This window comes from Bombina bombina, chromosome 6 (genome assembly GCF_027579735.1).
Source record: "Bombina bombina isolate aBomBom1 chromosome 6, aBomBom1.pri, whole genome shotgun sequence".
NCBI lineage: Eukaryota > Metazoa > Chordata > Amphibia > Anura > Bombinatoridae > Bombina > Bombina bombina.
The window spans coordinates 654,566,447-654,580,974 of NC_069504.1; the positions used below are offsets into that span (position 1 = coordinate 654,566,447).

General features: G+C 38.7%; 1 protein-coding gene across 1 annotated transcript in view; it reads right to left on the bottom strand.

Annotated features, from left to right (window-relative positions):
- Positions 1–14,528, bottom strand: part of FES (FES proto-oncogene, tyrosine kinase) — a 433,101-nt gene that overhangs the window by 136,299 nt on the left and 282,274 nt on the right. Inside the window, exon 14 of the mRNA XM_053717717.1 lies at positions 13,148–13,266. Within this exon, the coding sequence (XP_053573692.1) occupies positions 13,148–13,266 (119 nt within the window). The remainder of the gene's footprint in view (positions 1–13,147; positions 13,267–14,528) is intronic.

Here is a 14,528-nt window from a genome sequence, read left to right on the forward strand (position 1 = left end):
GCCGCCACTCTATTAAATTTTTTTAACCCCTAATCTGCCGACCGCACACCGCCGCCACCTACGTTATCCCTATTAACCCCTAATCTGCTGCCCCCAACGTCGCCTCCACCTACCTACAATTATTAACCCCTAATCTGCCGACCAGACCTCACCATTACTCTAATAAATGTATTAACCCCTAAAGCTAAATCTAACCCTAACCCTAACACCCCCTAAGTTAAATATAATTTAAATCTAACGAAATAAATTAACTCTTATTAAATAAATTATTCCTATTTAAAGCTAAATACTTACCTGTAAAATAAATCCTAATATAGCTACAATATAAATGATAATTATATTGTAGCTATTTTAGGATTAATATTTATTTTACAGGCAACTTTGTATTTATTTTAACCAGGTACAATAGCTATTAAATAGTTAATAACTATTTAATAGTTACCTAGTTAAAATAATTACAAAATTACCTGTAAAATAAATCCTAACCTAAGTTACAATTAAACCTAACACTACACTATCAATAAATTAATTAAATAAAATACCTACAATTATCTACAATTAAACCTAACACTACACTATCAATAAATTAATTAAATACAATACCTACAAATAAATACAATTAAATAAACTAACTAAAGTACAAAAAATAAAAAAGAACTAAGTTACACAAAATAAAAAAATATTTACAAACATTAGAAAAATATTACAACAATTTTAAGCTAATTACACCTACTCTAACCCCCCTAATAAAATAACAAAGCCCCCCAAAATAAAAAAATGACCTACCCTATTCTAAAATTCAAATAGAAAAGCTCTTTTACCTTACCAGCCCTTAAAAGGGCATGCCCCAAAGAATTCAGCTCTTTTGCCTGGAAAAAAAAAATACAATACCCCCCCCCAACATTACAACCCACCACCCACATACCCCTAATCTAACCCAAACCCCCCTTAAATAAACCTAACACTAAGCCCCTGAAGATCTTCCTACCTTATCTTCACCACGCCGGGTATCACCGATCGGTCCAGGCTCCGATATCTTGATCCAAGCCCAAGCGGGGGCTGAAGACGTCCATCCTCCGGCTGAAGTCTTGATCCAAGCCCAAGCGGGGGCTGAAGACGTCCATCCTCCGGCTGAAGTCTTGATCCAAGCGGCGGCTGAAGAAGTCCATCATCGGGCAGAAGTCTTCACCCTATCCGGGCAGAAGAGGAGATCCGGACCGGTAGACATCTTCATCCAAGCGGCATCTTCTATCTTCTTCCATCTTCCGACATCCTAACACAGAATGAAGGTTCCTTTAAGGGACGTCATCCAAGAAGGTGTCCCTCGAATTCCGATTGTCTGATAGGATTCTATCAGCCAATCGGAATTAAGGTAGGAAAATTCTGATTGGCTGATGGAATCAGCCAATCAGATTCAAGTTCAATCCGATTGGCTGATCCAATCAGCCAATCAGATTGAGCTCGCATTCTATTAGCTGATCCCCAATCAGATTGAGCTCGCATTCTATTGGCTGTTCCGATCAGCCAATAGAATGCGAGCTCAATCTGATTGGCTGATCCAATCAGGTAATCGGATTGAACTTGAATCTGATTGGCTGATTCAATCAGCCAATCAGTTTTTTTCTACCTTAATTCCGATTGGCTGATAGAATCCTATCAGCCAATCGGAATTTGAGGGACGCCATCTTGGATGACGTCCCTTAAAGGAACCTTCATTCTGTGTTAGGACGTCGGAAAAAGAGATTGGATCCGCGCCGGAGGTCTTGAAGATGGAGCCGCTCGTCGTCGGATGGAAGAAGATAGAAGATGCCGCTTGGATGAAGATGTCTACCGGTCCGGATATCCTCTTCTGCCCGGATAGGATGAAGACTACTGACCGATGATGGACTTCTTCAGCCGCCGCTTGGATCAAGACTTCAGCCGGAGGATGGACGTCTTCAGCCCCCGCTTGGGCTTGGATCAAGACTTCAGCTGGAGGATGGACGTCTTCAGCCCCCGCTTGGGTTTGGATCAAGACATCGGAGCCTGGACCGATCGGTGATACCCGGCGTGGTGAAGATAAGGTAGGAAGATCTTCAGGGGCTTAGTGTTAGGTTTATTTAAGGGGGGTTTGGGTTAGATTAGGGGTATGTGGGTCGTGGGTTGTAATGTTGGGGGGGGTATTGTATGTTTTTTTTTCCAGGCAAAAGAGCTGAATTCTTTGGGGCATGCCCCGCAAAAGGCCCTTTTAAGGGCTGGTAAGGTAAAAGAGCTTTTCTATTTTTATTTTAGAATAGGGTAGGGCATTTTTTTATTTTGGGGGGGCTTTGTTATTTTATTAGGGGGCATAGAGTAGGTGTAATTAGCTTAAAATTGTTGTAATATTTTTCTAATGTTTGTAAATATTTTTTTATTTTTTGTAACTTAGTTCTTTTTTATTTTTTGTACTTTAGTTAGTTTATTTAATTGTATTTATTTGTAGGTATTGTATTTAATTAATTTATTGATAGTGTAGTGTTAGGTTTAATTGTAGATAATTGTAGGTATTTTATTTAATTAATTTATTGATAGTTTAGTGTTAGGTTTAATTGTAACTTAGGTTAGGATTTATTTTACAGGTCATTTTGTAATTATTTTAACTAGGTAACTATTAAATAGTTATTAACTATTTAATATCTGTTGTACCTGGTTAAAATAAATACAAAGTTGCCTGTAAAATAAATATTAATCCTAAAATAGCTACAATATAATTATAATTTATATTGTAGCTATATTAGGATTTATTTTACAGGTAAGTATTTAGCTTTAAATAGGAATAATTTATTTAATAAGAGTTCATTTATTTAGTTAGATTTAAATTATATTTAATTTAGGGGGATGTTAGGGTTAGGGTTAGACTTAGCTTTAGGGGTTAATACATTTATTAGAGTAGCAGCGAGGTCCGGTCGGCAGATTAGGGGTTAATAATTGTAGGTAGGTGGAGGCGACGTTGGGGGCGGCAGATTAGGGGTTAATAAATATAATATAGGGGTCGGCAGTGTTAGGGGCAGCAGATTAGGGGTTCATAGGGATAACATAGGTTGCGGCGGTGTACAGAGCGGCAGATTAGGGGTTAAAAAAATATGCAGGGTTCAGCGATAGCGGGGTCGGCAGATTAGGGGTTAATAAGTGTAAGGTTAGGGGTGTTTAGACTCGGGGTACATGTTAGGGTGTTAGGTGCAGACTTAGGAAGTGTTTCCCCATAGGAAACAATGGGGCTGCGTTAGGAGCTGAACGCTGCTTTTTTGCAGGTGTTAGGTTTTTTTTCAGCTCAAACGGCCCCATTGTTTCCTATGGGGGAATCGTGCACGAGCATGTTTTTGAAGCTGGCCGCGTCCGTAAGCACTGCTGGTATTGAGAGTTGCAGTGGCGGTAAATTATGCTCTACGCTCCCTTTTTGGAGCCTAACGCAGCCCTTCTGTGAACTCTAAATACCAGCTGTATTTAAAAGGTGCGGGGGGAAAAAAGCCAGCGTTAGCTACGCGGGTCGTTACCGACAAAACTCTAAATCTAGCCGTTAGTTAATTTAAATTAAAATTTTGAGTTGATTTTTTTTTCTGTGACAGATAAAATAAATAATGTCACAGAGAATATATAGTGCTGAGGAGGCGTATGCCATCCTTGCATCAGAGTCAGACCCCTCTATGTGATTTTGACCCTGCCGTACGCTCAGATACATCATTAGATACAGTCTCAACTGATAGTGATGTATCTGTGGCTGCTAGCCCCCCTGCCAGAAGGAGACATGTTGCTGCCATTGCCGCTGAAGAGTGGGTAACGCCTCATCACCAGAGGCCAGATATCCCATCCTTCACAGCAAATCCTGGCATCAATATGGATGTTGCAGGATTTAGCCCCCAACAGCTTCTTGTCGCCCAAACTAATTTATATGCCCATCAGTTCCGTGCTGCAAAAGCCTGACTCATATTTGGCAAAGCAGCAATGGGCATTCTGGGCATTGACTATGCGACAACAGCCTGTGCCCCCCTATGGAGCATCCCCAATTTGACAGGCTATATAAAATACACCCCCTGATTACCCACTTTGCTGCCAGGTTTGCAGGGGCTTATAGACCTGGAAGGAATATATGCGTTGATGAATCCCTGATAAAGTATAAGAGAAGGCTGGGATTCAAGCAGTATATTCCTTTCAAGTACTCCAGGTATGGGGTAAAGGTGTATAAGCTCTGTGAGAGCAAGACTGGGTATACTCAGGTCTTCCGGGTGTATGAGGGAAAGGATAGCCACCTTGACCCTCCAGGTTGCCCAGAACATATGGGAACCTCTGGCATGATTATCTGGGACCTGATATTACCCCTGATGAACAAAGAGTACCACTTGTATTTAGATAATTTTTATACAAGTGTCCTTTTGTTCAAGCTACTGTATTTCTTTGATACAGTAGCTTGCGGTACAATAAAAAAAAACCACACGCAGGTTTCACAGGACAACTTTCACGCACCCTGCTATGAAGGGGGGAGACCTCAGCTCTGCGGCAAGGAGCTGTTGGTAGTAAAGTAGAGAGACAAGAAGGATGTATACCTTCTTACCACCATCCACACAGAGAGGACTGTGGAGGTCTCTGTACGTGGCAGAGCTGAGAGCATAATGAAGCCAGTGTGCATCAAGGTTTATAACCGCCATATGGGTGGGATTGATCTGGCAGATCAGCTGCTGCAGCCCTACTTAATTATGCAGAAGACAAGGGTCTGGTACAAAAAGGTTGCAATTTACTTAATGCAGATTGCAACCCACAACTCTACTGCTGCAAAGCAGAAACCTCAAAAAAAATGCAGAGTCTGTACCAAAAGGGGGCAGAGAAAGAACACCATATATTACTGTCCTAATTGCCCTGGACAGCCTGGACTCTGCATTGGGGACTGCTTAAAGCGGTATCATACAATGGTCTATTTTTAATTTATTTTTTTTACATTTGCCGTTTTTTTTTTTATTATGTTCACTGTTAGAGTTTTTATTTCCTCTACTTTTACTTTGCCAAATTTTTACATTTCACTGGTATTTTCAAACCTATGCATGGGGCGCAGGGGAGTACTCAGGGAGCCTTGCAGGAAACAATCTGGAGTGTTTTTTTGCAATAACTTAAAATAGGCTCTCCTAAATCATAGTGAAAAATCAATGGCCTAGATTTAGAGTTTTGTCGGTAAAGACCCGCGGTGCTAACGCTGCTTTTTTTTCCAGCGCACCCTTAAGACAACGCTGGCATTTAGAGTTGTCTGAATGGCTGCGTTAGCCTCAGAAAAGGGAGCGTTGAGCATAATTTAGCTCCACTTCAACCCTCAATACCAGCGTTGCTTAAGTCAGCGGTAAGCTGGAAAAACGTGCTCGTGCACGATATCCCCATGGGAAACAATGGGGCTGAGCTGGCTGAAAAAAAAACTAACACCTGCAAAAAAGCAGCGTTCAGCTCCTAACGCAGCCCCATTGTTTCCTATGGGGAAACATTCCCTAAGTCTACACCTAACACCCTAACATGAACCCCGAGTCTAAACACCCCTAATCTTACACTTATTAACCCCTAATCTGCCGCCCCCGCTATCGCTGACACCTGCATTATATTATTAACCCCTAATCTGCTGCTCCGGACACCGCCGCAACCTACATTAGAGCTATGAACCCCTAATCTACTGCCCCTAACATCGCCGACACCTATATTTATTACCCCCTAATCTGCCGCCCCCAACGTCGCCGCTACTATAATAAAGTTATTAACCCCTAAACCTAAGTCTAACCCTAACCCTAACACCCCCCTAAGTTAAATATAATTTAAATACATCTAAATAAATGTACTATAATTAAATAAATGATTCCTATTTAAAACTAAATACTTACCTATAAAATAAACCCTAATATAGCTACAATATAACTAATTGTATAACATTGTAGCTATTTTAGGATTTATATTTATTTTGCAGGCAACTTTGTATTTATTTTAACTAGGTACAATAGCTATTAAATAGTTAATAACTATTTAATAGCTACCTAGTTAAAATAATTATAAAATTACATGTAAAATAAATCCTTACCTAAGTTACAAATACACCTAACACTACACTATCAATAAATTAAATAAATTAACTAAAATTAGCTAAACTAAAATACAATTAAATAAACTAATCTATAATACAAAAAACAAACAAACACTAAATTACAGAAAATAATTTTTTTTACAAGAAGTTTAAACTAATTACACCTAATCTAAGCCCCCTAATAAAATAAAAAAGCCCCCCAAAATAATAAAATGCCCTACCCTATTCTAAATTACAAAGTAATCAGCTCTTTTACAAGCCCTTAAAAGGGCTTTTTGCCGGACATTGCCCCAAAGTAATCAGCTCTTTTACCTGTAAATAAAAATACAACCCCCCAACATTAAAACCCATCACCCACATACCCCTATTCTAACCCACCCAAACCCCCCTTAAATAAATCTAACACTAACCCCCTGAAGATCTCCCTACCTTGAGTCGTCTTCACCCAGCCGAGCCGAATTATTCATCCAAGCGGAGCAAGAAGAGGTCCTTCATCCGGTAGAAGTCTTCATCCAAGCGGGGTCTTCTATCTTCATCCATCCGGAGAGGAGCGGAGCCATCTTCCATACAGCCGACGCGGAGCCATCCTCTTCAACCGACGGACTAACGACGAACGACGGTTCCTTTAAGGGACGTCATCCAAGATGGCGTCCCTCGAATTCCGATTGGCTGATAGGATTCTATCAGCCAATCGGAATTAAGGTAAGAAAAATCTGATTGGCTGATTGAATCAGCCAATCATATTGAAGTTCAATCCGATTGGCTGATCTAATCAGCCAATCGGATTGACCTCGCATTCTATTGGCTGACCAGAAAAGCCAATAGAATGCGAGGTCAATCCGATTGGAACAGCCAATAGAATGCTAGCTCAATCCTATTGGCTGATTGGATCAGCCAATAGGATTGAACTTCAATCGTATTGGCTGATTGCATCAGCCAATAGGATTTTTTTCTACCTTAATTCCGATTGGCTGATAGAATTCTATCAGCCAATCGGAATCTAAGGGATGCCATCTTGGATGACGTCACTTAAAGGTACCTTCATTCATCTTTAGTCGTCGGATGAAGAGGATGTCTTGAAGATGGACCCGCTCCGTGCCAGATGGATGAAGATAGAAGGTGCCGTCTGGATGAAGATTTCTGCCCATCTGGCGGACCACTTCGCCCGGCTTGGATGAAGACTTCTCCCGGCTTCGTTGAGGACTTCAGCCCGGCTTGGATGAAGATTTCTCCCGGTAAGTCGATCTTCAGGGGGTTAGTGTTAGTTTTCTTTTTAAGGGTGTATTGGGTGGGTTTTATTTTTAGGTTAGGGTTTGGGCCTGCAAAAGAGCTAACTGCCCTTTTAAGGGCAATGCCCATCCAAATGCCCTTTTCAGGGCAATGGGGAGCTTAGGTTTTTTAGATAGTATTTTATTTGGGGGGTTGGTTGTGTGGGTGGTGGGTTTTACTGTTGGGGGGGTTGTTTGCATTTTTTTTACAGGTAAAATAGCTGATTACTTTGGGGCAATGCTCCGCAAAAGGTCCTTTTAAGGACTATTGGTAGTTTAGTTTAGGCTAGGGTTTTTTTATTTTGGGGGGCTTTTTTATTTTGATAGGGCTATTAGATTAGGTGTAATTAGTTTAAATATCTGTAATTTGTTTATTATTTTCTGTAATTTAGTGTTTTTTTTTGTACTTTAGCTAATTTAATTTAATTTATTTAATTGTATTTAATTTAGTTAATTTATTTAATTATAGTGTAGTGTTAGGTGTTAGTGTAAATTAGTTTAGGTTTTATTTTACAGGTACTTTTGTATTTATTTTAACTAGGTAGTTATTAAATAGTTAATAACTATTTAATAACTATTCTACCTAGTTAAAACAAATACAAACTTGCCTGTAAAATAAAAATAAACCCTAAGATAGCTACAATGTAACTATTAGTTATATTGTAGCTAGCTTAGGGTTTATTTTATAGGTAAGTATTTAGTTTTAAATAGGAATAATTTAGTTAATGATAGGAATTTGTAGTTAGATTTATTTTAATTATATTTCAATTAGGGGGTGTTAGGGTTAGACTTAGGTTTAGGGGTTAATACATTTAGTATAGTGGCAGCGACGTTAGGGGCGGCAGATTAGTGGTTAATAAATGTAGGAAGGTGGCGGCGATGTTAGGGACGGCAGATTAGGGGTTAATAATATTTAACTAATGTTTGCGAGGCGGGAGTGCGGCGGTTTAGGGGTTAATATGTTTATTATAGTGGCGGTATAACTCGCATTCTATTGGCTGGAACAGCCAATAGAATGCCAGCTCAATACTATTGGCTGATTGGATCAGCCAAAAGGATTGAACTTCAATCGTATTGGCTGATTGCATCAGCCAATAGGATTTTTTCTACCTTAATTCCAATTGGCTGATAGAATTCTATCAGCCAATCGGAATCTAAGGGACACCATCTTGGATGACGTCACTTAAAGGTACCTTCATTCATCTTTAGTCGTCGGATGAAGAGGATGTCTTGAAGATGGACCTGCTCCGCGCCGGATGGATGAAGATAGAAGATGCCGTCTGGATGAAGACTTCTGCCCGTCTGTAGGACCACTTCGCCCGGCTTGGATGAAGACTTCTCCCGGTAAGTCGATCTTCAGGGGGTTAGTGTTAGGTTTTTTTAAGGGTGTATTGGGTGGGTTTTATTTTTAGGTTAGGGTTTGGGCCTGCAAAAGAGCTAACTGCCCTTTTAAGGACAATGCCCATCCAAATGCCCTTTTCAGGGCAATGGGGAGCTTAGGTTTTTTAGATAGTATTTTATTTGGGGGGTTGGTTGTGTGGGTGGTGGGTTTTACTGTTGGGGGGTTGTTTGTATTTTTTCTTACAGGTAAAATAGCTGATTACTTCGGGGCAATGCCCTGCAAAAGGTCCTTTTAAGGGCTATTGGTAGTTTAGTTTAGGCTAGGGTTTTTTTTATTTTGGGGGAGCTTTTTTATTTTGATAGGGCTATTAGATTAGGTGTAATTAGTTTGAATATCTGTAATTTGTTTATTATTTTCTGTAATTTAGTGTTTTATTTTTGTACTTTAGCTAATTTAATTTAATTTATTTAATTGTATTTAATTTAGTTAATGTATTTAATTATAGTGTAGTGTTAGGTGTTAGTGTAAATTAGGTTAGGTTTTATTTTACAGGTACTTTTGTATATATTTTAACTAGGTAGTTATTAAATAGTTAATAACTATTTAATAACTATTCTACCTAGTTAAAATAAATACAAACTTGCCTGTAAAATAAAAATAAACCCTAAGATAGCTACAATGTAACTATTAGTTATATTGTAGCTAGTTTAGGGTTTATTTTATAGGTAAGTATTTAGTTTTAAATAGGAATAATTTAGTTAATGATAGGAATTTATAGTTAGATTTATTTTAATTATATTTCAATTAGGGGGTGTTAGGGTTAGACTTAGGTTTAGGGGTTAATACATTTAGTATAGTGGCGGCGAAGTTAGGGGCGGCAGATTAGGGGTTAATAAGTGTAGGTAGGTGGCGGCGATGTTAGGGACGGCAGATTAGGGGTTAATAATATTTAACTAATGTTTGCGAGGCGGGAGTGCGGCGGTTTAGGGGTTAATATGTTTATTATAGTGGCGGTATAGCTAGCATTCTATTGGCTGATTGGAACAGCCAATAGAATGGAAGCTCAATCCTATTGGCTGATTGGATCAGCCAATAGGATTGAACTCTGTCTAATACATGAAAGAGACAAATTGGGTTTTATGTCCATTTAAGCGTATTAAACTGCGGAAAATACTTTTACACTAAGTTAACACATTGGGGCCTATTTATCAAGCTCCGTATGGAGCTTGAAGGCCAGTGAAGGAAGGCCTGAAGGCCACCAGAAACACCAGTTATGAAGCAGCGGTTGACATCACAGGGAATCAACCCGATCCAATAAGATCGAATTGATTGACACCCCCTGCTAGCGGCCGATTGGACGCGAATCTGCAGGGGGAGACGTTGCACCAACAGTTCACAAGAGCTGCTGGTGCAATGCTGAATGCGGAGAGCCCCCATCACGTCATGCCCGCTTGGCCATGCCCCTATCACGGCACGCCCGGCCACCCCCCCATCACGGCACATCCAGACACACCCCCATCACTGCGTTCCCAACCGTCCATGCCCCCTCCACGGCAGCTTCCGAAAAACACTTTCTCTGCTGCTCAAGTCCAGGTATGTTTGTCCTTGCGCAGTCTCTACTGCGCATGACTGCATCTGACAAACATACCTGGCCTTTTATTATATAGGATTCCCCAGTTTTGCATAACCAATACAGTTATATTAATATATGTTTTACCTCTGTGATTACCTTGTATCTAAGCCTCTGCAGACTGCCCCCTTATCTCAGTGCTTTTGACAGACATGCAGTTCAGCGAATCAGTGCAGACTCCTAAATAACTCCACTGGAGTGAGCACAATGTTATCTATATGACACACATGAACTAGTACTGTCTAACTGTAAACAACTTTCAAAACACTCTGAGCTAAGAGGCGGTTTTCAACGGTTTTAGAAATCAGTTTGAGCCTACCTAGGTTTAGTTTTTCAAAAATACCACAAAGGGAACAAAGCAAATTTAATGATAAAAGTAAATTGGAAAGTTGTTTAAAATTTCATGCCCTATCCAAATCATGAAAGTTGACTAGACTGTCCCTTTAATTAAATATAAAATATTTAAAATATTAATAATTAATGTTAATAACTATTATAGATGTACTAAAATATTCTAAAAAATACATAGAATATTAATGTATATTTTACAGTATCTATAATAATTATTATTAATATTTTTCAATATTTTATATTTACATAGTGTGCCTTAAGATAACTAATTATTCATGTGCACTAACCCAACACCACGTTAGACCTAAAGAGCGCGACCCAGTGCATTACACATATTTTACATTCCAATATTCTTCACATAGGAAAAATATATTTTTTTATTTTTAAATATATATTTCTATATACATCTGATAATGTTAATGTGAAATATATATCTATATGAATAGGTATACAGGTATAGATACATACAGATACATATAGGGATATTTATTTAAAATAAAATTTTCCTATATGTGAAGAACTTTGGAATGTAAAATATTAACAAATCCTTTTGGGTTAGCGCGTGAGTGATAAGTGTTAGTTTTCTTCTTCTACACTCTCCATTGAAGTCTATGGGGATAATATGTCAGTGTGGTTGCAATATCCGAAGTCCTGAAGTTAGCGCACACAAAAGTTTTACTTTTAACTTGTAATATGTGCATTAACCTACAAAAACAAAATCTTTATTTCTGGCGGCGTTATTGTTTGAGCGAAAGTGCTAAATAGCGCGCCACTTGTAATGTGGCCAGAATGGTTAACTTGGTTAGCTTCACTTTGCAATTAGAACAAATTGCACATGTTTATCAAGGAAGGAGGGACTTCTTTGTTACTATGGAGTATTTTTGGAATGCGAAATGAGCTCTTACTTTATGCCCATAAGTGAACAGGTGCTTTTACTCCTGCCCTTTTTGGTCATGGCTAGGATCCATAGTTTCCATTTTGCAGTTTACAGATTCCTTCCTTTTTTTGGACCAGGATGGGGATCTTATTAGTTATTTGGAAAGTCTTAAGATCATAGGGCAGGTGTAATACATAGTGGGGGCTTTGTCTGTCAAGAATTTATAAATTTAAACTATTTAGGTTTATCCATTCGTTGCTTTTTGGATTATTAATTTATTCTCTTAAATACAATTTACAGGCTCCCTGGAGTGGATGTTCTGTTTGCTTAGCTGTGTATATGATATAATGTTATATAATGTGAGACAGACTAATCCTTCTTTTGTTTGTGTTTTACGTTTTATTATATCTCTTATATTTTGAAATTTCAATAAAAATAATAACCTAAAAAAACATGGTTCTTCGGCACAAGGCAGATATAAAAATAATTATACTGTAAAAGAATAAGGAAGCATGCAGTCAACTATAATTGCATAAAATGTAAAAAGGTCCAATGTACTTCTATGATCACGGTTAGTTATTTCTCTTGGTATTCTTTATTAAAAACTTAGTTCCTCTCCATGAAAGTATACCTAAGAAGGTTCAGGAGTGTGCATGTATCTATACATATAGTGCACGAGACACGTTCATACTCTGGAGCCCAAAAAAAGAAAAAAGAGGCGCTGCATGTGTGTATCAGTCAAATACAATCTGGAAAAAATGGCAGAGTACAGGGTACTCACACATGTGTTAAAGGCACTCAGATGTGCCAAATGATGCAGGCTGGACCTTTAACTGCAGCCCAGCTTGCTGAATTTCGGCAATGCAGGATCCAAAGTCTCTTATGTTAGAGATACATAGAAAAGAAAACATACGCAAAGGAGCCACCTGTGTGTATCAGTAAAATCAAACAAACGTGAGAATACAAATAAGTACAGGGTACTCACAATGGTGAAGGCACTCAATTGTGCCAAATGTTGCAGGCTGGACCTTTAACAGCAGCCCAGCTCGCTGATCTTAGGCAGAACAGGGAAAAATCCTCTGTAATGGGTCCACAAGTGGAAAAAACAGGTAGCGTAGGCTCAGGGATATACACAGATTAGCCCAAGTGTTTACATAAATTCAAGAATATTTATTTAAAAAAGATATCAAAAACATCAAACTATAAAACAATAAAAACACTATAATGCACTCTTCCATTTTGACTGATACACATACGGCACCTCTTTTTTCTTTTTTAAGAGCTACCACCACGATTGTGTGCAAAGAGTGCTGCCACCGGTATTATCCCATTGGATGTTCTAGTCATCGTGAAAATTCCCTTGGACTTTCTGAGGATTTAGATATTAAAGTACACTCTATTTGAGCATTATATAATGCTTTGTTTTGTTTTTTATATGTGTATCGCTTGAAACAGTGGCTATAAATAATGCTGGCTATTAGTACCATAGTAAGGGTAAGTAGCTTATTGATGGCTCTGATGGCATTGCCAGGAAATGAGCGTGATGATTCAAACCTCCATCCAAACAAGCAAAGCCAAATAACCAACGGAGCTATTCAAACGTTACTATCCTGACCTGGCTTCCAGTAGAAATTTGTCCTTTTGGTCTGGTGGCAGAGTCTCCCGACATGTTTTGACTGCTATAGGCATGTTATCGGCACGGAGACGTCCACTGAACACCTCTCCAAAATTGCCCTTTAGGAAAAGCAAATAGATTATTTTCTTGTACTTAAAGGAACACTCAAGTCAAAATTAAACTTCATGATTCAGATAGAGCATGCAATTTTAAACAACTTTCTAATTTACTTCCATTAGCAAAATGTGCACAGTCTTTTTATATTTACACTTTTTGAGTCACCAACTCCTACTGAGCATGTGCAAGAATTCACAGCATATATGTATATGCATTTGTGATTGGCTGATGGCTTTCACATGATACAGGGGGAGTGTAAATAGACATAATTTTGCAATTTATTTAACAAAAATCTACTACTATTGCATTGTCTTCTCATCATGCATTTGTTAATTATGCAAATCTACAATGTTGAGTGGTCCTTTAATTGGGGCAGCCATTTATTTAATGCAAATATTAAAGAACAGAAACAAATTAAGTTATTATGCTTGAATTTGTTCTGCTAATTTGGGCCATCTCTCCTCTAAACTGGGGCAGTGATGCACAGGGGTGATCATAGAGATGACAGAGAAGATGATAGAGCTTACAGAGGTCAAGTCATGCTATAAGGTGCTGCTGTGATAATTGGATTCTGATACCGTAAGAGGTTTTGCTTGTGGTATACGCTTGTAATGTACAGTATACATATCATGGGTTAACATATCCTATATATAGGATATTAAGAACATTACCAAACAGTGCACAAGATTTGTCACTTTTAGAAAAAAAAAAATTGCTACAATTTATCAGGTAAGCATAAATTCTGTTTTCTCCAACATTGGTGTGTCCGGTCCACGGCGTCATCCTTACTTGTGGGAACCAATACCAAAGCTTTAGGACACGGATGAAGGGAGGGAGCAAATCAGGTCACCTAAATGGAAGGCACCACGGCTTGCAAAACCTTTCTCCCAAAAATAGCCTCCGAAGAAGCAAAAGTATCAAATTTGTAAAATTTGGCAAAAGTGTGCAGTGAAGACCAAGTCGCTGCCTTACATATCTGGTCAACAGAAGCCTCGTTCTTGAAGGCCCATGTGGAAGCCACAGCCCTAGTGGAGTGAGCTGTGATTCTTTCAGGAGGCTGCCGTCTGGCAGTCTCATAAGCCAATCGGATAATGCTTTTAAGCCAAAAGGAAAGAGAGGTAGAAGTCGCTTTTTGACCTCTCCTTTTACCAGAATAAACAACAAACAAGGAAGATGTTTGTCTGAAATCTTTAGTAGCCTCTAAATAGAATTTTAGAGCAGGGACTACGTCCAAATTGTGTAACAAACGTTCCTTCTTTGAAAC